This window comes from Spodoptera frugiperda, chromosome 26 (genome assembly GCF_023101765.2).
Source record: "Spodoptera frugiperda isolate SF20-4 chromosome 26, AGI-APGP_CSIRO_Sfru_2.0, whole genome shotgun sequence".
Lineage (NCBI taxonomy): Eukaryota > Metazoa > Arthropoda > Insecta > Lepidoptera > Noctuidae > Spodoptera > Spodoptera frugiperda.
Window position 1 is genome coordinate 9208642 of NC_064237.1, and position 23799 is coordinate 9232440.

Sequence of the window (23799 nt, forward strand, 5' to 3'; positions counted from 1 at the left end):
CGCTATAATACGCCTTTGACAATCCTCTTTTTCGATTAGAGTTAAAACTAAATTAGTTTATAGCTTAAATAAATTTTAAAAAAAGGCTTTGTAGGATTTTCCCCTGTATCGTTTTCTCGTATAAAAAAATAAAATGTTAATAACTAGAAATTGGTAATAAATTACATGAAATAATTAAAATTGAAATTAGTATGTAAAATTTAGTATGTTTAAAGTTAAATAAAAAAAACATATTTTTAATGCCAAAGGCATTGTCATAACGTAGGGGTAATTGTGCAAAGAGTGGCTTTTTAAATCTTAACATTTTTAATGCTGTCTTTAAACGTTAATATTTGCACATAAAATTATATTACATAGACACATTTAAAATCCTTCATAAAGAACATCTTGCTCATTTATTTACTTTATCCCTAAACGCGCTTCAGTCATTAAGCCAAATTCAAAGATATGAATTTGAGAAAATTCTCGCTACAGTACTCAAGTCAAAGTATAAGGATACGTCCTATTTAAAACAAATCCGTTTAGACATCCAATCTTTCATAATTACAAATTAATATCCATTAAATTAATTCTAATAGCAATTAATTAGAAAACTTCCTACGGCACATAAATCATAATAACAAAGCTCACAGAAATACGAGACCAGTTTACGAAATGTTTGTTTGAGAAAGTTTAGTTTAAATTTCCTTTGGCGCGTTTTAATATTCTGCATCGTGGTGGCTCAAAGTCGAAGGCATAATCCATCAAAAGTGAACCAGAACGAATGAACTCTCGGATCGAACGCTGAGTTGCGTTTTAAAACTTTATAAGAGCGCTTTGTATAAAATTTTTGAAGTCAGCAGTTTTGTGGTGAATCAAACTTTTTGCATAGTCGTCGTTCCAAAACTAAGCATGAAAGGTTAAAAAATCTGTTAAGTACATTTGAAACATTTTTAGTTGATTTTGATTACTTGATCAACAATCTATAACATCTATAGAAAATATTTTTGTAGACCTTATAACCAGCTATCCTACCCTATTATGGACAAAAAAAGCAAAGATATGTAAATTTTTACTTATAGAGATTTAGCGGTAGTGTCGTTTATAGAGGGTCATACCATAAATCAGACCGCGTGAACGTCTATCCTTGGAGCCACCGGCTTATTTACTGCCGAGCTGCCAACGACCCACTTGCTAAGAACATAGCTCAGCTTTTAAATTGAGATTTTAGTTTACACACTGGTGCTAAAGTAAAATGGAAATGAGGTTTTATTACTTATGCATAATTTAATGTTTTCATATTTCTGGCTGGTGGTATTATGCATAGAAATGAATTAGTTTTCCATCTTGTTATGAAAATTTTACTAAAAAACATACACCTACGGCAGCGCCGGGCGGTATCAATCCCCGGCTATGACTTTTAACTTTATGAAGCTATATAAAACATAGAGGTTTATTTTTATATTACTAGACATATAATTACATAAGTAACAAATAATTGTATGTTCGTCAAGACGTGTTGTTTTAAAATCTAACATTATTTTCCTCCAATAAAAGTAAGTATGCAGATATTGCATAACAAATATAGCTTAGTTTTAAATATAACCCTGAAACGTGGCTGGAATATAATATCAGTGAAAATATCACAAAGTTAAAAATACTACTAACATTACGCAAACATTACCTACCTCGGGAAAATAGTGGTCCAAAAATATATGTTTTTACAATTCCACGATTAGTTTGTTTTAAAGTACCTTACTCAACCTACGTTATGTTTATTTAAGGCTAAATAAATATATTATTTTCTACAAAAATCTACAAGAAAAAATATGAGGAGCTAAATATTCTAAAGGAACCCTTGAGAACTTACAATATTCTTGAGAGCGTTTAAATTATGTAAAACTGTTGCAAAGTAAGAAGCAAAAAGTTTTAGCAAGGAGGTTGCAAGTATTTTAATATTTTTAGAAATACGTGGGTAACCCGTCGTCTTTTTTAATATTCTTAAAACGTATCTTGCCGCATAAAAGTCTACGAACATGATACTTAGACGATAAATTTAAAATTGACAATTATAAATTAAGAAACTAACCTTTCATTATTTCCACAATCACTGAACACCGATTCCCAAACTATCCATTATTTAAACACAGCCATTAAAATTCACATGTCTTTAAAACTCACTGCAGTTCCGATATTATATTTTACATCACAAAAATTTTACTCGTACATTTTTCGTTCGAAGTTTTCCCTCCAAAAGTGGTTGGGGAATCAACACGTGTGCCTTGGGCCGCGTTCTCACGCCGACTGGCGCGAGCAGATTGAAACCCGCCCTAGAGAACTCGACTACCCCCAACTGACACTACTCTAGCCAACTTAATAGCAACTTAAGTTTGATTTTATGTGCGAGTGAAACGTTCTTGCGGTCAAGCTGCTTTAACTTTTGAATAATTATACGGAATAGTTTGAAATACGTTCTTTGCTGTGAATTTATGTTTTGTTAACTTGATGGCTGTATTATTTTGAGGTATCCAAATAGATTTTCAATGGTAAATAATTAATAAGTACTGTTTTTTATTTTGAGTTGTAATTCAGTGTATTTTTTAATTATGATTGCGGTTGGAAAAGTTTAATGCTGTCTAAAATAAACATAGAATATAGTTTGTAAAGAAGGCTATAAATATCTTTGTAAAACATTTGTTGACTACCAATAATGTTTTTCCGCTAAGGTAATAAGAAACGGAAAAACAAGGTAATAAATATTCCGATAATTAGATTTATTGATTATCCGCACATCTTACTAGAAACATAATAAAATTGTTTTTCCACATTGCAAAAAGTGTTATATTAGCTACTCTGACAAAAATATGGTTGGATTAAACTAATGGAAAGTGGGATAGTAAATACACCACAGAATATCGTAAACTATTTACTATTTTTACTAAATATTATGCTTTTGTAATTTTTACATACCTACCTTCTATTTATCGTTATTTCAATGAAATTAAGATCAAGTTGCGTATTTCAAAAATATGGATTCTTATTTTTGTAAACTACAAAAAAAATGTTAACAGCATTGCAGTTTTGGTTAAAAAATTGATCGAAAAGTCCTGATTAGAATTCGGGAAATATAAAGTACCAGGTTACCCAAAATATAGATTTTCAACCTTATCAATTTTGCAACAAAGTCGAACACTGTAACATAAGACAAAACGTTGTGCTAACGTTTGTATATTAGTAGCTGTAAAGTACACAGTACAAGAAACTGGCCCCAAATGTACTGCAGCCTTTGTTTTAAAACCACATAAAGGAAATATTAGCCACAACTAGTTGCAAAGCTTGTCTTATTTCAGTTCGCTATTGAAATGGAAACATTTAATTGCAAACGGGCAGCGGGCACAGTTGCATTCAAATCGGCTCATACCGGTTATTACCGGACCAGACCGCTTCGAAGTTGCAAAGCGATTCTAAATGTGGGTACACTGTATAAGAAAATGATTTCGTTGTACGATTTCGGTTGTTAGTTCTAATGTTATTGCATAAAATATTTTCTTAGCTGTATGGAGTTTAGAATTTGTATTTATATGATTATGATCGTGACACATCCAATAGAATGATGCTTTTTATTACCTCTATGTTAAAAAGTAGAAGAGTCAAAGCAAGAAATCAGAAATTAAGTTATTTGACGGTTTTGGCTTCATACTATGATTTCAGAAAAAACGTAATAGAATTCAATTTTAAATAAAAATAGAGCGTCTAATAAAAATTAAATTAGCAATAGATGACAAGTTAACTTACAAAAGTAAAAACTAAAACGAAAAAGAATTACATTAACATTTTATCACTCTAAAAACCATAACTTTAAGGCACATTTCTTAATAAACATTTAATTACATTATTCAAATGGTTCCGAAATAAATGGCGTCTATAAAAGCCTTTGCTAAAATAGAATTATTCTATTAAAGTGTTCGAGGCCGATCATCGTCGTTGTCGCCCTCGCGCATTAATTTATTGGACCCTAGTTAAACGAAAGATTACCTGTTTAATGCCCAGAAAGTATCTTATTGACATTCATGTCCCATTTACGGCTTTGCATTTTTAGTAGATGAAGTTCAAAGATCTTAATCAACGCTCGAATCTCGACGGAGTACTTATTTTATGTAATTAATTTTATCTCGGTATTTAAGAGATAGTAAATGAATGTTACCTGATCTTTGCAGAAGTTTCTCCTCTCTTTCTTATTTTTATGAATCACTATCACTATTTATTATCAACACAATTAAATTAAAATTATCAATAAAATTCCCGCCAAATACGATTCGAATAAATTTTTCCCAAATAAAAGTTAAAAAATAATAATTTGCCGGTAAAAATTAATGTCAATGTTTTTTATTATTTTTTTAGAAATAAAAGCGGCGCTTTTTCGACAGTTCGAAATTTAAAAAAAATATTACGTGCCGGCCAGAATTATTAAATAAATGAATGAAAAAGTTTGATTCATTCTTTAAAAAAATAGTAATACTGGCCATAAACACACATTTTCATGCAAAATTCGAAATTTAGTCGATGTGAAAGCAAGCAGGTTTTATTTCTGCCGGCAGCTATCAATCCGTTCTCAGCTCCGTCTAATAAGTAGGCATTACGAGGTCTCTCAAGATTATCGATTCCTTATTCAATCCATCGCAAGAGCCCGATTTGGCCCAGAATGGCGGACAAAGTTGAAAAGCAGAACATTAATTCTGCTAATGCGTTTGCCGTATTCACAGATATTACATTTCACCTGTTATAACACCGAATGTTACTAAAGAATCTCTTTTCATATTTACATTTCGCCAGTTATTGAAAACATTTATTTTCGTGTTTTTATACGGGAAGCACATGTTCACGCAAAAATATGATGAATGTATGAGAAAAACATTTCTGTTGAAATTTCATATTTGTGATCATTAAATTGTACAAACTGAGATTTCATTTAGTTTTAAAACACAAATGGACAGTTGGATATTCAAAAATCTGATTTGTTGAAATCTATTTTCTTATGAAGGAAATTAATCATCATATTATAATTATTTTGCTATCGGCTTACTCACGTAACTGTTTGATGAGGAACTCGACTAGTTTCAAGCCATGCTAGAGGCTCATATTCATGAGCAGCAATCCGCGCCACGCGATTGTCGCGTTTGATGGTGATGAAATATGAAAATATCTTAAGACAAAGGAAGCAATATCATTAAACAACGCATGCCTGTACACATCAAAGCTGTCAAACAACTCTTTATGAAGGAGATGGAGCTGCTACCTATCTAGAATGCGGTAGTAAGAATATAATATTAAATCCAATGTTTTTATTTAGTAATACTCTTATTTTGCAAAAAAGTATATTTTTTTACAAGAGACGTTTTATTAATAGGTATTTATTTGTGTTGAAAATTACTTTAAACTTTATAATAAAATGAATCGAATCTATTTTTTAATAAAATGAATCGAAGCGTGTCTAAACTACTCTATCAATATATGTATATTTTTTTAAATTTAACCCTGTATTTTAATTTAATACCTAATTGTTTTAGAAGTTTAGAAGTAATTTTCAACACAAATAAATACTTATTAATAAAACGTCTCTTGTAAATAAGGAATTAACTTTTCGTGTGCCGAAATAGATCAACATGAGTATTAATAATAAAAATGGCACGTACTCGTATCATTAACGTATATAGGCTATCGAAGATTCAATTTTAGAAGTGGAATATCCTAGAATATTCAAGCTATTTCTAACTATATGTACATTGAGCTGAATCAGCAAAGTTCGGTTATAGCTGCTTTGGGATCGCTACCTCATGATCTACTTTGAAGGCTGATGCGGGCGGCATGGATTCTCATTGGCAGCGTGAGTGGTGCAAATATTTTGCCCTATCATCACTACGATTTTTTCACACGAATATTGCTAAAATGGGTTCAGTTTAATTTTGGTGAGTATCTATCTATGGTATCTGTTTTGCATTCTGAATAATCATTTAAAAGCTAGCGGCCCGTACTGGGTTTAAATGGCTTTAAAATTGTATTTTTTTTTTTAATTTTAATTTTTTTTTTATTTGAAATTGGCACTTTATTCATTTTGCAAAAAAATATTAAAACGACAAAAAAGGAATTATAAGCCCTAAGCATTAATTTATATCAATAAAACATGTAATATTCTTCTACGTGCGTACATTTAGCAAAAGAAACACTAAGCAAAAAAGGGCCCTATGTGCAGAAAAACGCAATTATTGGCATACAAGCATTCAAACCATATAAAATCACCGAACTAAAATATATTTAAATACGAACACAAACACAATATAATTACAAACACATACGTACACATTACTAATGATTCCGGCATGTGCGTGTGCAATACTGTTTAACTAGTTAGGCACAATTTGGCTGGACGTGATGATTCGAACGTATTCGCCCGTTTTAGTATTGTCAGTGTGCTGACAGCACGGCCTAGTTATGCTGCTAATGCTCAATGAATGGCAACATTGGCATTCGCAAATGTTGCTATTCATAAGGGAATAAAATAATGAAAACGGTTTAGGGTACTTTTCCACCAGAGATGTGCTATGCTACGTTGCCGTGGATGCGTTTGGCTTCCACCAATCATGTTCATTGGAACACATAGCTTAACACTTGTAGAAATGGACTCCGCTAAGCTATGATTTTTATATGAAAAGATGCGTGCTATGGATGGCTTCCTTACTATCGATACATGGCATACTCGAGATACACATCATCCTCTCACAGCCACATAGTTCCAGACCTCTGAGTTTGTTTCGGCATTTCTTCTCAGAGTAGTCGGATAGGAAATGCCGGCCTCATCTAGCTATTTGAAATATTGACGTGTAAAACTGTTATTTTATAATCTATTTACAGAAATAAATATCATTTATCATTTATAGCTAAGTATCAGTGGTAACGGTCACAGCTTAGCTATCGTAGCATAGCTACATACCACATTTTGTGGTGGAAAAGCACCCTTTATATTATGATTACATGTTACGGCAAACGCTTTAGAACTATAGTAAACATGAATAGTTAAACATACAGCCTTTTGGTGTTTCAGTGTGAGCTATAAAGCCATATTACGCTAATCTCTTTGAGAAAGCACATGGTATAAGTGGGTTATTTGGTTGGCCAACCACTTTTTGTAGGAGAGAGATAATACATAGAAATATGACACGAAGAGTTTGCTTCGTTCATGCTCGTTACATTCTTGTGAACTAGGTATTATTAGTTTCAAGCTAAACAAAAATATCTGCTATACTAATTTAAACGGTTATGGATGTCCATTTTGCCTAATGGGGCCTACCATATTTTTGCTCTCCAAATGGCGCTAGTGTAATCCCCCTTCGTCCAATAGGAAATTGGCTAGTGTCACACCATTAGACGTTTAACTTTTGACAGCTGCTGTGATTGGACAAAAATACCTGCCTCTTCGGAACCCTAAAAATCGGGGCTACCGTTTCTACATTCAAGTTTCAAAGAGCCCACCCACCAATTATCGTACCTATATCACTAAATATATAGGCATCAATCAATAATGTTATAATCTTAATTTTCTCTAGTATTTTATTAATTAGCCTCCCACTACACACGAGTCTCGTCTAGTTCAGTTATCAAGTTACTCTGATATGATTATAATTCTAAGTTAAGAATTTCAAGTCTGATTTTCTCGTAGGTAAACATGCTAGAAAATGAATAGAATATATAATTTCTAAGTTGTGAACTTATAACATTGAATTGATTTATTCGAAAATCAAAGTCTATTTGCGTTACATTTATTTGAGGCATATATAGTTAGAAATACGTGTATTAGCTTCAGATATGCAAATATTTTACAACATTACGGTTGTTTAACCGAGCCACCACAACATATATACATACATGTATCGCATTATATCTACATATTTTAATTTAACTGTCTTTTCAAAGCATATCTAATACTTTCTTAACTCTACAAATCGATATATTTTCATTAAAAATCCAGACGATACAGTTATTAAAAAATACTTGGCCCTAAATCTTTTATCTGTAATACAATTCCAAGTTGACGGCGTTCTTTTAAAGCCTCCTAAATTTCAACCTCGTTAAAACTTTACCTTACGAAAGATGTTATCAAAATTTCAGAAAGTCGCTTCCTTCATATACTGGATGAAAAAATAACAATAAACTGAAATGACCAAAAGTCCATTAAAGTTTATTATTTAACAGTCAAGTTGGTCGTCCGGGCGCTAAGTGCAGGTTTATGCAAAAGTTTCTCGCCAAAACTGTAGTATCGTTATTCTTAACTTTGTAAGCAGCTGTGAGCGGCCGCGGTGTACTTGAGCGACATAATTTACACGTTACAAGAAAATAAACTTTTAAATAAAATATTGATACTGACTTTTTTAAAGTTAGCTTTTTTACTATATTTTGTATTGTTCACACCAGTGTATTATGAGTTTCTGCAAAAGCAAAGACCTTAATATTATTATTTTAAATAACTTGACGTAAAATGCTATCATGACCATTTTTCAGTGGCAGAAATCTACTTCTATTATCTACCAAAGTTACTAATTGAGCCTACACTCGTATTACATGAGCACAGTTTAGTAAACTTCCCAAACAAGCTTGTTTCCACTGACTGGTTCGTACTACGTATTCCGTCTAAGGATTTGGACATCGGAAATATTAATTCGCTAAGTGAACCAAATCGACAGCCCATAGGAGCAACGAGGCACTTAACAGAATTTAACATTACAGTACCAGTTATTCCCCGAAGAAAACCACCATAGGAAATGATACTATTGAGAAACACTGATTACTATTACGTATTAGTACTGAGAAAATGATACTAACATATGCATTTATAAATCGAATTACTTAGATCAATGAATGAAACAATTCTAAACATTGTCTTAAGTTCTAAACAACACGAGAGGAAGAAATTGGATTAGGAAGTGGATTTGTCTCATTCTTCAAGATTAATAGACGATAGATAGCGATTGAGACAACCAAATTTTAGAAGATGCTGAAATTTTAAAGTATTGGTTACTTTAAAATCACGGGTCCGGAGATAGTCAATGTTTTACGTTTAACGAGATCGCAACGAAACCGCATTCCGCGCTCTGATTGATTGGTTGATTCATTAGAGCAGGCAAATCGGAGCGCATAAGCGTTGTCTCATTTCGATCTCGTTCAAAGTAAAATTAACTCGTACTAAGTCTTCAGTAAACAACAGAAAAACACATAGCATTATAGTTAATTTACTAAGCAAATATAATAGAATTAATTAATAAAGCTAATATACATAGAATAAGCATAAAAGAACCGATAGCAGTTAAGTAGTGCAGATTGCAAGCTAATTAGCTACATGCGCAGTAATGACCCAATTCACTCGGGCGACTTTTATGGTTGCTGCGGTGGACTGGGAGAAAGGCTCTGTCGTATTATAGCCACTTTTTTTATTTAATTCTTAATTATATGGTGACTTTAGGTATATTACTGAAGTTTTTTGTTTGTGTTTTCTAAAGAGTTTATATAATGACAATATCAAATTGTATTTTCAATTTTCAACAATTTAATTTTCTAACCCCCAAAAGGTCAATAACCCAGCAGTAACGCCTCTGGTGTTTTGGGTGTCCATGGGCGGCGGCGATTACTTACCACAAGGTGATCCGTATGCTCGTTTACCGGTTTATTACATAACACAAAAAATTTAATCGTATTTAGATTGCCAAAAACCTGATCATCGAAGCTACAATTAAACAGCTACCTACATACTTATAAAGCATACAATGAAAACCGTAAGCTCTCAAGTACTACTACTACCGACATCTAAGCCAAAAGCAATAAAACATTAGAATCCGCCATTGGAACGTACCACCGATACTAACGGGATACTGTATATTTTCATTTAGTTCCGTGGCGGTTCCAAAATTCACAGGTAAGGACCGGAGCTCCCATCGATAATTGGCTTTTCTCTGCTTTGTGTTCCAACTCAGGTATTTGTGAATCTCGAACTATGTTTACTATGTTTGTATTAGGTACATTGGTAGTATAAAGTTGTTTGTTTATCCGTTGCCACATACATAAAAAAAAAGTGAATGGCCGTTTTCACTTTTCCAAAGAACTTTCAATTGCTTAGTTTTTTATGGGATATGTCGGTAAACGAGCAGACGGACGGATCACCTGATGGTAAGCAATCGGTACCGCTCATGGACTTCCGAAACACCAGTGTCGTAAATAGTGCGTTGCCAGCCTTTTGGGGGTTAGGAATTTGAGGATTGTTAGAGATTCGGGGATTGGGGAGATTGGAGAGGGAGGTAATTAGGCCTCCGGTAACCTCACTCACACGACGAAACACAACGCAAGCGGTGTTTTACGTCGGTTTTCTGTGAGGCCGTGGTATCACTCCTATGGCGGCCCATTCGTGCCGAAGCATGACTCTCCCATACGTTTCATAAACTCAGTATATCTATTAGTTTTGCTATTTTAATTTAGGTACCTATTTGATCTTTACTAGCAAAGACGTATTAATAAAAAGCCTTTACCTTTATCCAAAACAGCATAGAGCAATCAGAAGTGATTATTACGTTATGAACTCATAATCACTTAATTCCCCACAAAACTGAATTAGAACTTCCATAGAAAAAGGAATAACACAAACCGAAAATATTGGCCATGTCCAATGTTCCTTAACAAGCCAAAATCAATTAGCTCCCATACAAAACTCTCACGTACATAAGTTATTGTGACACGAAGAAAGTTCCGCGTAATATTTCGCGTCACAACTATGGCCGTCACTAGATTCGCCGAGACTGAGTTACCAAAACTAAGTTCTTTCAATGTGAAAGCAGTTTGCTAAGTTTCAGCCTGCAATCATGTTCCATGTAAATTTAGAAGTTCCACTTTTGCAACTTTGTAATACAACACATTACTAAGTTGGAGGTAGTTTCGTTAATGCCGCCTAGGTACGGTCTAGACACACTGATCTTGCTTTTAAAGGCACTTTGCTACTTAGTAGCCGTATCGATGGCAATCCTTTTAGCTTGTCTAAGTCCTTAGTGCTTAATAATGTCGCATTGAGCATAAATCTCCGGCCTGTCGGCTTTGGAGTTAAAGGAACGATTGCACTTTGTAAGCATTGCAATTGCAGTTGCATTTATTTGCAAATACGTCTTTATTGTCGTGTTAACTGCATAGAAAGTAATTGAGTGAATTTTAATGGGATATATTAAATAACGACAAAAGTTTGTGTGTTTGTTACTCCTTCACGTCAAAAAGGCTGTGGGGATAGTAATGAAATTTGGGATAGGGGTAGATTAAGGTCTGAAACAACACATAGGCTATTTTTTATCCCACGGGACCGCAGGCAAAGTCACTGACAGTACTCGTAATTATCATCAAATACATTTTAATTACGTGAATATTATAATAACAATAAAACGCAATACAACTATTTCAGCTTGCTTTATCATGATCATCATCATTTCAGCAACAAGGCATCCACTGCTGAACATAGGCGTCCTCCACTGACTTCCAGATAGGAAGCGACATAATATCCCACGTGACATAATACAAAATCCTAGCTCCAAATACCCGTACCAAATATTAGTAAGCCAACCATAGCCAACTGTTTTATGTGTTCTCTGAGACACGGAGATGAAACGCTGGTAATTTACATACTGATTTTCTTGAGAGAATAGGTATAACTCTTTTAATATAACTGGTTAAAACAAGAACATTGTGAATTTTACACGAGAAATATGATAAAATGTTTGAACTTTAAAATCAACTTTCTAATGTAGAAGAGGGTCCAGTAGGCTTGTCACGGCTGTTCATGATTACTCATATTTTTCTAAATCATAAATCATTGTTTTCAGGATTTGTTGTTTATTGTACCTTTTTAATTTTCGATGTATGCTGCATCGTGCTAAATAAATGCTTCTTTTCGTTCTTTCAAATTCAATTTACATTTCATACTCCTATTACATATATACATAAAACATGCCCTAAATTGAACATGCCTAGAACCGATTTGTAATAAACTGTAGGATATAATACAAACAAAAATACTCATAAACAAAACTTAGTCCTAACAAACCTATAAAACTTTCAAATGATAAAGATTCTAAACAACATAGTAAATACACACACACACACACATAAGTACTACCTACTATCGATAACAGAATAATTCAATGCAGGTGCATTTCACGGGCACTTCTCGACAGCTTGCACAACTGTCAGCAACTTGGCCCGTCACACACTCGCTAAACTTTGCCCAGATCGGCAACATTGCCAAAGGGCAATACTAAGTGACTAGAAAACAATGTAATGGAGAATTTGACTGTGTAAATAGTGGCAGACTACACAATTTGAAGCGGTGATAATGGTTCGGATATTGATTCTGTAGTTTTGGTTGGTTGTGTTAAAATGGTAGTTGTAAAGATGATTGCTGAATAAGGGAATAAAGTTTCGATTTCCTTGTAGGATACCATATTGATTAGCTTTTTGAAAATCTTATAAATCACACAATCACACTAATATTATAAATGTGAATGTTTGTTTGGATGTTTGAATATTTGTCAATCATTCACGCTGAGATTACTGAACGGATTTTGATGAAATTTGGTATACAGACAGGGTATAAGCTGACTTGGGTGATAGGATAGGAGAACTTCATAAGCCAGTAATATAATAAAGTTAATTGAACTCCTACTATCTAATAGGTTCACTTTATTCAATCGTTACATGACATGTTTCCATTAAATAATTGCATCTCTGTCTAATCCTTCAGGCAATAAAAGGTAAAACGTTATTTAATTACGAAAATGACGTCAGACATTTCTTGGTAACAGTAAATAAGTTTCAAAAAGCGGTACAGGCTGACTTGATGAAGGCCAAAAACTTAAAGTGAAGATCAAATACGTCAGTGTCCAACGCCAGAAGTATGATGTGATAGCTTAAGTTGATTAATTGAAGTGGAACACTCAAAACTTAATGATTGATCTGTTTAGTTACGCAACTGACGACCACCGAAACTTCAAAGCGTTTTTTATTCATTATTAATATAAAATAACGACAGAAAATGTAGATGGTACATTGTTCTACGATATTGTTTTATCAATCATTAACGGCTGGTGTATAGGCCTATATAGGAGGAGCAATGAGTCATATTGCTCTATTTTTTGAGGGCGGAAAATTGCCTAATTTCTTGTATCGCCTTGGACGAGGCAAGAGGGAGTGTCAGACTCTTACTGACAATAAACCATCCTATTACGAACAGGAACTCCTGAATTGGACATTGCGGTTTTTAAAGTTCAGATTTATCAGAGCGTTGCTACTCTGTCTCTACGAGACCCGTGGGAAGCATTGGAACGGTCACACGTGACAAAATGTATTATACTCTGCCGACACCCACAACTAGCAAATTATCACTATAAAGTCAAAACATCATCCACTAATTAACAAGTTAAGCAACGATTAAACCAAGTTATGCATTAGCAAGGTAAACAACAAAGTTCTCACCACTGACAACTAAGTCTTCTAACATTAATATTCATAAAAGTATAAAAGGATTTTACGGCGTTCGCTGCTACACATCATAAGTAACCATCTGACAGAATTCAGCGCGTAAAGCATAAATCTATAGTGGGTAGAATCTGGTTTGGTGAAATTCAGAGAAGATAAATGGTATTTATGTACTGTTGAAGCCATGTTTGATCGTAGATTATATTTGTAACATCGTGTGTAAATAAAGAGGATGGGATTTGTTTTTAAACATACATTGGTACGAGAGATTATTTTGATTGGGGCATTAGATTTTTGTGTAGATATTACACTATACTTTTATACAACACAATCATGTCTTTCTAAGCATTAAGCAGCAAGTAATGAAGAAAGCAGATAGAAAAAAAATTACTTCTAGATTCCCTGTAAGAATAGACATTAATAGACAAGTAATTGGTAAGTAATCATCGATTGTATTGTCTGAAAATAAATGTTTCTTTCTTATTAAGCAAAGAGGACAGCCAATAAATATAAAATTATGTAATACTTAAGTATCATTGAGGATACGTAATTGGCTAAAACTGATGTCTGGAAATGTTATGGAAAACTGATGACATTTTCCCATACAAATGTGTTTAATAAAACAACTCTATACTTATAAAAACCGATTTCCCTTCCAGAAAAATCTTACTAAAAATACAATTACGTCACAAATAGGGACGCTATCAAGGACGAAGTTTGTTCAGAAAACATTTTACACAGCGTTTACTCTATAAAATCTATTAAGCTGTTCGCGATCAAGTGTTCGAATTGAACGTTTTATTCATGCTGGCATTAATTCCTTAAGGCTCGTCCTTCGCCTAACTAAATCTATCGGCTTTCGGCTTCAGTTAAACAAAGAGTCAGCGGCCATCTCTAAACGTATCGAGGCACTATTTAGAGCCAGCTTGACTTAACAGACGATTATTGGGGTGGAATTAATTTTTTTCTTGTTTTTTTTTCTCAGTACAATGCTCTTTTCACTTTGCAAAACAGTTTTTTGTATTCGAATAAGTTTTTAGGTTAACGCGAATTTAGTTTTAGATGAACAAAATACACGTTCGGAGTTTTTGGAGCAGTCATTGATTAACAGAAACTTGCTTTTATTTTTCTAAACTTCTGAGTTTGCTACAGTATACAGATCACACTAATATAATAGATGTGAAAGTTTGTTTATCCGCCAATCACGCTGAAACTACTGAACGAATATTAATGAAATTTGGTATACAGACAGGGTAGCTTACTTAGGTGATAGGAAAAAGCCGCTGGTAGAAGATAGTTATTCTATAATAGTAGTAGGTAACAAGCAAAACTAGTCCTTAACTATATAGCAATACATAGTAATTCCTCAAGTAGTCAAGTATCCTAGTTTAAGCCCGTTATCAGCTGAAGCACTGAAGCATGTTGTAATCAATGGTTTATCGCTAAACTCCTCGAGAGCATAAAGCTCGGGTCTTGTTCATTGTTTCCTTATTTAACAAATAATGACTTAAACGTACCAACGAGTTTCTAGATACAGAAATTTATGCTGATCGAAATCGACAGCCTGTCGCAATGATGAAACGTGATTTTAGCTTCTACTTTAAGACTTTTTCTTTCACTACAATTTCAAATTGCTATTATGTACTAAAGAGTAGATATTTATTCGTTTTACTGACCTTAATGTACGTGTTTTAAGATGATATTTGCATTCAAGGATAAGGTTTGCGTTCTTGCCGTTAATTATAAGATACGACTGCTTGGCCGCCGCTGGACAACGGGCTATCGCGTAACGTGTAGCAGGTTCGATTCCCGCATGGAGCAACACTTTTAGTGTGATCCACAAATTTTTGTTTCAGGTCTGGCTGTCATATTATGTACGTGAACTTGATGTTTGTAAACGTACATACGACACATGAGAAAATTCTTGTATTGAGCAACATTTTATAAAACAAAAACAACAAAAAATACAAAACAAAAATGTCCCAAAAGAAGACAAACATCTCCCAATAGAACACAAAAACTTAAACACACAACAACACTTCGAAATAAATAATAAACATTATTCCCGTATTAGGTAAATCTGTGCTCGATACGTAAGGCCGATATTACAGCCGGCACACGGCTTACATCCGGCAGATAAACGGCACTTGTATCCGTCTCGCCGGCACTCGAGCCTGTTGTGCCCGATTATACCCGCCGATTCCCTTTAATACTCCCAACTTTATTGACAATGTATTTTGGACGGTCACACGGAAAAATATCTACATATCTACGCCGGGAACATAAAGAGGTCCCAGTTCCAGTAAAGCGAAAAGTTTTCTTGTTTTTTTTTCTTATTTAAAGTTATAATGGAAAATATTGTCCTTTCGGTTGTACTTACAAAAATATCTCTTGAAGGTACTGTTATGATTTTATTCTTTTTCGTGGAAAATATTCAAGGCTGTAGCCTTCGTATGTATACAATAATGACTTTAGATATTTTGTAAAGGAACTATTAACCATACAAGTTACAGAGTAGGAGTACTTATAAATATGTGAATGATGATCTACCAAATACATCCACACTATGATAATATTTTACAACATTAAAAGTCTCTCGCCCCAAAACAAAACACTTTTATCTCACTGTAACGAACACATCGGAACAAATAAACAATAGACAGTAGACTAGTAGGTACCACAGAGTTTAAATCTCCAGCACAGGCTACAATTACACGGGCGAGCGACTCCGTTCAATGGCGCAAACACACCACAAAGATCAAACTGTAAGGAGTACGGAAATGTCTGTTTACATCACATGAACAGGGGACATACTAGTTGGGGGGAGCGCTCACTTGCACTACCTTTCTTATTAGTAAAACTATTTTAAGTCTTTGACTGCCTATAGAAAATTGTTGAAGGCAAATCTTCCGCTAACTTCGGTCACGGGCGTTCAATGTGTTAAAAGGCTATATAATCATAGGATGCCATAACATCACATGAAGCTGGTAGTCGGTTTTCGAAAGGCAATGAAATGACCTTATATTTTGCCAGTTATACTAAATTCCGTTGTTAAAGACCGAGTCTTTGTTCAAATATTGGGTATATGATTATGTACTTCGCGTCTGATAATAATTATATCTATAAAACTTGTTTGATTTAAAGACCTTTGTGTTGGACTTCCAATGTATGTACTTAATCAATTGTTAGCTATTGACTAGTCAGTAAAAATCTTCCTTAACTCTAAAACTATAAGAAATATTCCATATCCTAGTTTCCTGTACGTCGATCCTCAAGGAGTACAGACAAAAGACGAGTTCACAATGGAGGCGCGACGCGAGAGCGCATCGCAGATGACAGAGCCGCGATAATAGACCTCCCTGTTTAGCGAGTGCGTCCGGGCCGGCCGGAAATGGCGCAGCCCTACAGACAACCTTCATTTCCTGAGTAGTCCTTTTGCCAGAACGCCAGAATGCCAGAACGACAGCACCCGAGGGACGTGATGTTAATCTCTGTTTTTCCTGTCATAATTTCGTATTCTGGCTGTACTTATTAGCTTTTTGCAAGTTGTAAAGGACTGGTATTCCTTTGTTCTTTTTTTTTATTTGTCGGAAATGTGACAGCGAGATATCTGATGTTCGTTCACAAGTAGTCTCTTGAGGAATGTAGTGTCACATTTGACTTGTAATTAGGGTCCTATGTTTTTTTTTTTTTAAATGACTCAACTTTTAAACCACAAAAATCTTTTACGAGGTTAAAAATACATCAGTCCTTAAACAGCCTCGCTTTAGTAAATAAGAACCATTAAAAATAGAACATAATACAGCTCCGTATCAAGTGCTCGAATAGTTTTTGTTGTTCACACAATAAAGCTGACAAGAGTCGCTATGTTGGAAGACAACGAATCGCGGGCGTTGTCACGTGTCCCAGCTCAAATGAACAGTGAACATTGAACAACTGTTAACAATCCATGTCGAAGAACTGAACACTAGCCGGTTTATCGACGAAAATACTGCTTTATTTGCTGGAAATGGCGGACAATGGGAGTGTTTGTTCAGGTTCTGGACGTGTAATAGTGTCGCGGAGATAGAGGTACACAAAGATATCGGAACTTGTTGTCCTTTTGTGAGTATCTTTTACTCCTGGAACGTAATGTTTGTTTGATGTTTCGAGTGTTTATGGCTCAATTTAATTATGAAAGAATTTTGAATTGAATGTTTGAACATATCATGAGCTTATAACGATTCTGGTATAACAATAAGTTGTTAACTGACAACCATGTTATTCTACTCGACATAATAAACATGTAAGAATCGAACATAAAACCACATTCTGTGACACACAAAGACAAGATCAAAATGAATGACATTACATTGGTTAAAGTATATGTATAGTACCTATCATTCACTAGCGTTACTCTCCAGAGACAACGTACATTTATATACCTAAGTACAGTCTGTAGCCGGTCTAAGAGCAGAATTCTGTCCTTGTAATAGCCGTCACATTCCACGGGCATCCGGACCGCACTCCGATGTCTATCCGGTAACACAACGATGACTGACGCACTACTAATAAAAAGGTTAGAAGTCACAATAAAAGTATTGCTTTTTATTACCTTTATTTTTTGAGGAGGGAAAATTGTCCAATGACTTCTCCCACCTTGGGTGAGACGAGAGGGAGTGTCAGAATCTTACTGACTAAAAACCACCCCGTTCCTACTCCTGCTTTTCGAGCCGGAGCCCCGGTAAGCCCGTTAGGTAGCCCGCAGCTCCGGATCAGTCATCAGCCCTACTGAAGCCCATCTGTCTTTTTATTACCTGAGATTTGCTATTTATAAAGTATTTTTACTTTGGTAATATTCTACGTCTGAACGCATCATTATACATAAGCGCAGTGATTGAAAAAGCGGCTGCTACGCAAAATGTCGTCATCAAATTTCGTAGATTAATTATAAACAAATAAATTATATAATGATAAATTACAAAGATATTGTAAAGAGGATGGTTGACACTTCAGATGACCGAAAGGCTGGTCAAAAGTTAAGCATTGCCATTGGTCGTGGTAATGCTGCCAGATTTTGGGCACCATACCTCACGACTCCGATGTGGACAATTTCATCGACGCTTTATTTCTATTTAGTTTCCTATTTTTATTATAAACACAGAAAAACTCCCAGTATGGGGCTATATATAAAAAATATTAAAAATAATGAAATAAAATACTGCTTCGGCTTTAGCTGCCTATATCACAATTACTTCTTCAAATATTTTTTACGTAAAAACAAAACAAAATTTACACAAGATAATAACAGTAATCCACTTGAATATAAGAAAAGGCAATAAAACTAGAACTCGTGTGTGAATAACTCGGATATAAAGTCTCGGTCAATATTTATGAAAAGGGAATATATATCTAAAGGATAACAATTCAAGATTCATATTTCTAAATTAAAATATATTATGAGCTTCACTGTTTATATTGTCCATGTATTTGTAGACAGAGTAAACTCATATTACAGCTGAAATACAAAAAAAAACTGGTATTTTTAGATAAAAAAAAGTATTTTTCGTAGTAATATCATAAGTCAATACGGTACACAATTCGAAACATTCGCTAGATGCTGCTACAAAGAATTAATAAAGCTAAGTTCAAATATGGAACGTATAACCTCATTATTTTTTACGCTTCCAACAACTCGACTAACGAGGCAATAGTAGAAAAGTTTTGAATATAAAAGTTAAAATAATATTCATTATAAAAAAGGGTTTTATACTCACTCCGCTACTCGCATGAGCTCCAACGTGGCTTTACGGTGGCGGTGAAGCAATCTGTCATCGTTATAAACTTTTACTACGTTACGCTACACTCCCATACTCGGTTACAACACCACATATTAGATTTGCATGAAACTTGGCATGTCTCGTAACCACGAAACGCGACCACACAACACAAAATGTTAATGTCACACTCATCATGCAAATTATTTCACATCTCCAGTAACTTTATACAACTTTTCCCGAAGACACGTAACCGATACGAAAATTCCAAGACAATTATTGTATTGTAACTTCATCGTCTAAAGAAATAAATTGACGACGACGCTCGAATGAAGTTAGCATAATCAAAATAAAGGTCTCTTTCAATTCGTTGAACATCAAAACGGCGAATGACGAGTACGTTAGTACTTTTGTTGAATGCGGTATGAATATAAAATAGAGGTGGGTATTCGGAATAAGGGCACAGGTGGACAGCCACCGCTAAAAGCCGATCCGTGTAGCGTGCAGCGCGCCCGGCGCGTATCAAGCATTTATCATTGAGTTTACACGCGGCATACATTACGGTTAACTAAGTACCTTTCTAGTTTCACCTCTAGAAAAAATGTGTCCAACAAGGTTTGGATTTTATAGGAGATTTTATTTCGTCACGTAACATCATCACATCAGCTTTTAATGAAGGACGCATAGATTTATGGCCCTTACAAATACTGTACAAGTTTATGTTCACGTAAATCGCACATTCTTCCGTTTGTACATCCTACTAGAGGTAGGATATACGCGATATCATAAACATTTTGAGCTAAAAAATACAAATACAACACACGAGCACGATGTGCATAAGAATTTGTGAAAAATTCCGCCATAAAAAAGTAGTTTAAAAATATGCATCTTCTTTTATTCATCTGGTGGAGTTGAACAAATACACTTTTATTTGAGTGTCAGTCATGCGTCGTGGTGAATGCTTAGCACTCCATGTATCCGGGTTGAAATTCAAATGGAATTCGTTGGAAATTCAACCCCCGCAATATGGAGTGCACTGAGCTAGGTGCCGACTCCAGCGCGCAGTGCTTGTGTTACACTTTGATTTTATTTTCACCAAAAACACACTTATGTAGACAAAAATAAAGCTACATTTTGCACGATTATTTCCGTTGACTATGTTGAATTTTAAATAAAAACTCTATTTGTATTTAAATTAAATTGTGTCTCATTTAGTTTTTCCTTCTTACTTCTAAAGTTAGGTACCTACTCCTATTTCCTATTTTCTGACAACTACAGCTCTAATTAAAAAGGGCAACGAACTCAAATCGACACACTAAAGAAGATAGGTACAGCACTAACTTTTAAGACGAAAAATTCCAACAAAGCACGCCTTAAAGAGATGAATAATTTTCTCCCTGTAATATCGAACACCTCCGTTTAAGATTCACAGCCCGATAGAATGGACTGAGTGTCGGGAATTGAATACACTCAAATGAAACTCCAAATGCCGTTTTCAATATCTTGTACGGAAATAACATTTCGAGTAGGGTTTCAATTTAATAAAGCACGTCGATGGAGCGTCGTCGGGACTAGAAGTAACAACAACAGCGTTGTTCAGACAGTATTGTGCCACGCCTTACCAACTACCAATAAGTTCAAATGCTTCAAATTACTTTGGTACGGTAGTGCTGAAGAGCGTGTTTCTTCTGTGGTCGAGTACTTGATGTATTTTTAGGCAATGAGGGCAATTGATCGAGTGGTTACAAGTACATAGTAAGTAGTAAGTAGATCTCGGGTTGTTTTCTGAATCGTACTAGATTCTGGATTTTAATGGATTTATGATTCAAAAAATTTTTGAAATTAAGTAGTTTAAAATTGTATCTAATAGATACCTATAGATTTACCCACTATTGAAAAGGACTCACACCAAAACTAGTGAAAAATTAGAGCTATACGCTACCTACCTTATCTGGGATTAAAAAAGAAATCTGTTAAAAATGGCATTGTTATATATACAATAGCACAATACCAAAACTTAAATATGGGACCTAATGTACAAGTACAAAAAGAACTCCCACGAAGAACACTAAACACCGAAAAACGTAAAATAAAGCCTAAATCCGCGCCATACTTAGCATTAAGATTCAATGTGTATTCAAAATCCCCGCGCCGACTATTTTCCAGGGCGCAATCTTGCATTGAAAGAGTTATTCCGTGGTTGGTGGCTCGTGGCTCTATACAGGGTGGGCACAAAGAAGCTTTTATCGCGAGCGGTCGCTGAGTGCCAGTGCCGACCGCAAACAAAATCCGACACACGATGAATACCGCTAAGTAGGTTAGATGTGATATAATCTTGAGATTTACGATACTAAAAACCAAGTACCGCACGAAAGTGTTTTTTGATGCGAACACGATTTAGACTGTTTGTTTTAATTATCGTGATACAAGATAAACAAGATTCCAAATCAACACATCTACCACATACCATATTTTCTTAAAGCAACAAGTAACAATGAATTAAGACAACACAAAATTACGTCTAATTAAACGAAACATTAATAAAATAAAGCTAAGCGACAATTATATCTACATAATCCCGCTAACTGCACGCAATCTCATCAAATTAGGGCTTAATAAAGGATAATGAGAGTGGTGCTTTAACGAGGCCATTTTGTAAAATGTTCTGAATATGTGAGCACAAAATACGTATAAATTGTGTAAGTAAAGAATAGTTGCTCGTATAAGAATATCCCATTGAGCTGGCGGTTGAACGTGAAAGAGGTTTATTATCGGGGCGCGGTGTGGAGCGCAAGTGGCGAGTGCCACAGATAAAATCTAGCTTTGCTATCCGAGTAAACACGTGAGTGAAACGTGCCTTAGAAAGAACCACTAATGCCTTTTACTGCGCAGATTTAAAGTTAGCGTATAACATGCACTCTACTGAGTAACCCTGTTAATTAAAACACACTGCTTTACAAAAGGTAAAAGTAACTCTTTTAAAACTGTAGTCGTCTTTTCAATGTGAGTTTGCATTTTATTTTCAAGCTTACGTTTGGTTTCTACAAATTTTTATACGTTTAATTCTGTTTGTGAATACAAAAAGCAGTATAAACACACCTCCTCAGTAAGTAACATAAATCGTCTCGTGCGAAGGATTACAGAAGATTAAGTTAAATTTCCGACGTGGAGGACTCAGACAATGCATTTGTCGACACCCAATAATCCGGTTTACAAAGAAATGAACGTGACAATACGGTTAAAACAACTCCTGTGTGCGCCGGTACGTGTATCGGTAACCACAGCGAGTATCAGAGTCGTAACGTGGAGTCATAAACGCACGAACTGACGCGATAAATTCGATCTGCTTGGGATGTTACGAAGGATTGAGGAGTTCATGACGTGCCGTATATTTCATACTTTTATCAAGACCCGGTTGAGGTCAAGGCTGGCTCTCCATTTAGATTGGAGCACGTTGTGTTAGTGATGACCTGTCATAAGCTGATACCATAAATTCGATATCAGTACCGCAATTTTCAGTAGTGATGTAACCGAGTCGGTGTGGATTTTGTATAAAACATTTTTATACGTAAAGTATGGAATTCTATCTTCATAAATTAAATTGGAATTATGGCTTCAAATTGATGCTAGAGTCCGTAATACATAACAGTACTAATAACAAAATAATGTAAGCTTTGTTTAAAGTGTAAGAGGATTAGTAGTAGTTCTTATTAAAAAGTGTGTTTTTTTTAAACGAAGCCCCACACTTTTCTTTTCTCCTGTGTCGTGGTTGCGTTTACATACATACATAGAAATAACAATTTTTAGGTCACACAAAAAGTTGCTCCGTGCTGAAATCTAGAAAGCCTTCATATTTAGAATGGGTCCCGACTGCTTCAATTTTACGTTGACTTTCTTGTTTTAGGGTTTTCTCATTTTCATATTATGAAGAAACGCAGTCGGGTTTTTTAGTTTTTTACAATAAATGTAATTATTTTACATTTTAATAGCTGTAGCAAAAAAAAGCAATACCCTTCCTACAATCGGCAAAAAACAGTGAATACAACTTATCATTAAAACGTACGAACAAAGAAACAAATACCAACCACTTCAGTTCTTTATACTACAAATCGACACGTTCGTCATAAACCTGAGCTACTCGTAACTTAACCCCTATCATCCAAGTAGTAACTTAACTTGTAAGCGCAACTTACTCAGGATACATCTGTAATGACAGCCTCGGTAACAACTAAGTTTGTACTAGAGACTAAGAGCCCTATTTCATTAGGACACCACAGTCGTAGAGCCAGGTCACGTCACATACAGTTCCAATGAAACTATCTTACTGGTGGCAACATTGTTGCGCAACTAAATGGTTGCACCACCAGGTTGCAGACAATCTGTCTTCATAAAAGATGTCTTCCCTAGTATCAACTTCTTTTTTATGGAATAAGCAGGTAAACGAGCAGACGGATCACCTGATGGTAAGCAATCGCCGCCGCCCATGGGCACTTGAAACACCAGAGCTGTTACA

At 34.8% G+C, this 23799-nt stretch overlaps 1 protein-coding gene across 2 annotated transcripts in view; it reads right to left on the reverse strand.

The window, feature by feature from the left end:
- The window catches only part of LOC118264535 (cell adhesion molecule Dscam2), a 46674-nt gene extending 42348 nt beyond the window's left edge, over positions 1–4326 (reverse strand). Inside the window, exon 1 of one of the 2 annotated variants that reach the window (XM_035577067.2) lies at positions 4184–4326. Coding sequence is in view for 1 of the 2 variants with exons in the window: in XM_035577066.2 (XP_035432959.2) it covers positions 2069–2075 (7 nt within the window). In the remaining variant the exon portion in view is untranslated. Of the gene's footprint in view, positions 1–2068; positions 2298–4183 lie in introns of those variants that run through there. The other variant, XM_035577066.2, reaches the window with a different exon arrangement.
- Positions 4327–23799: the final 19473 nt, after the last annotated feature.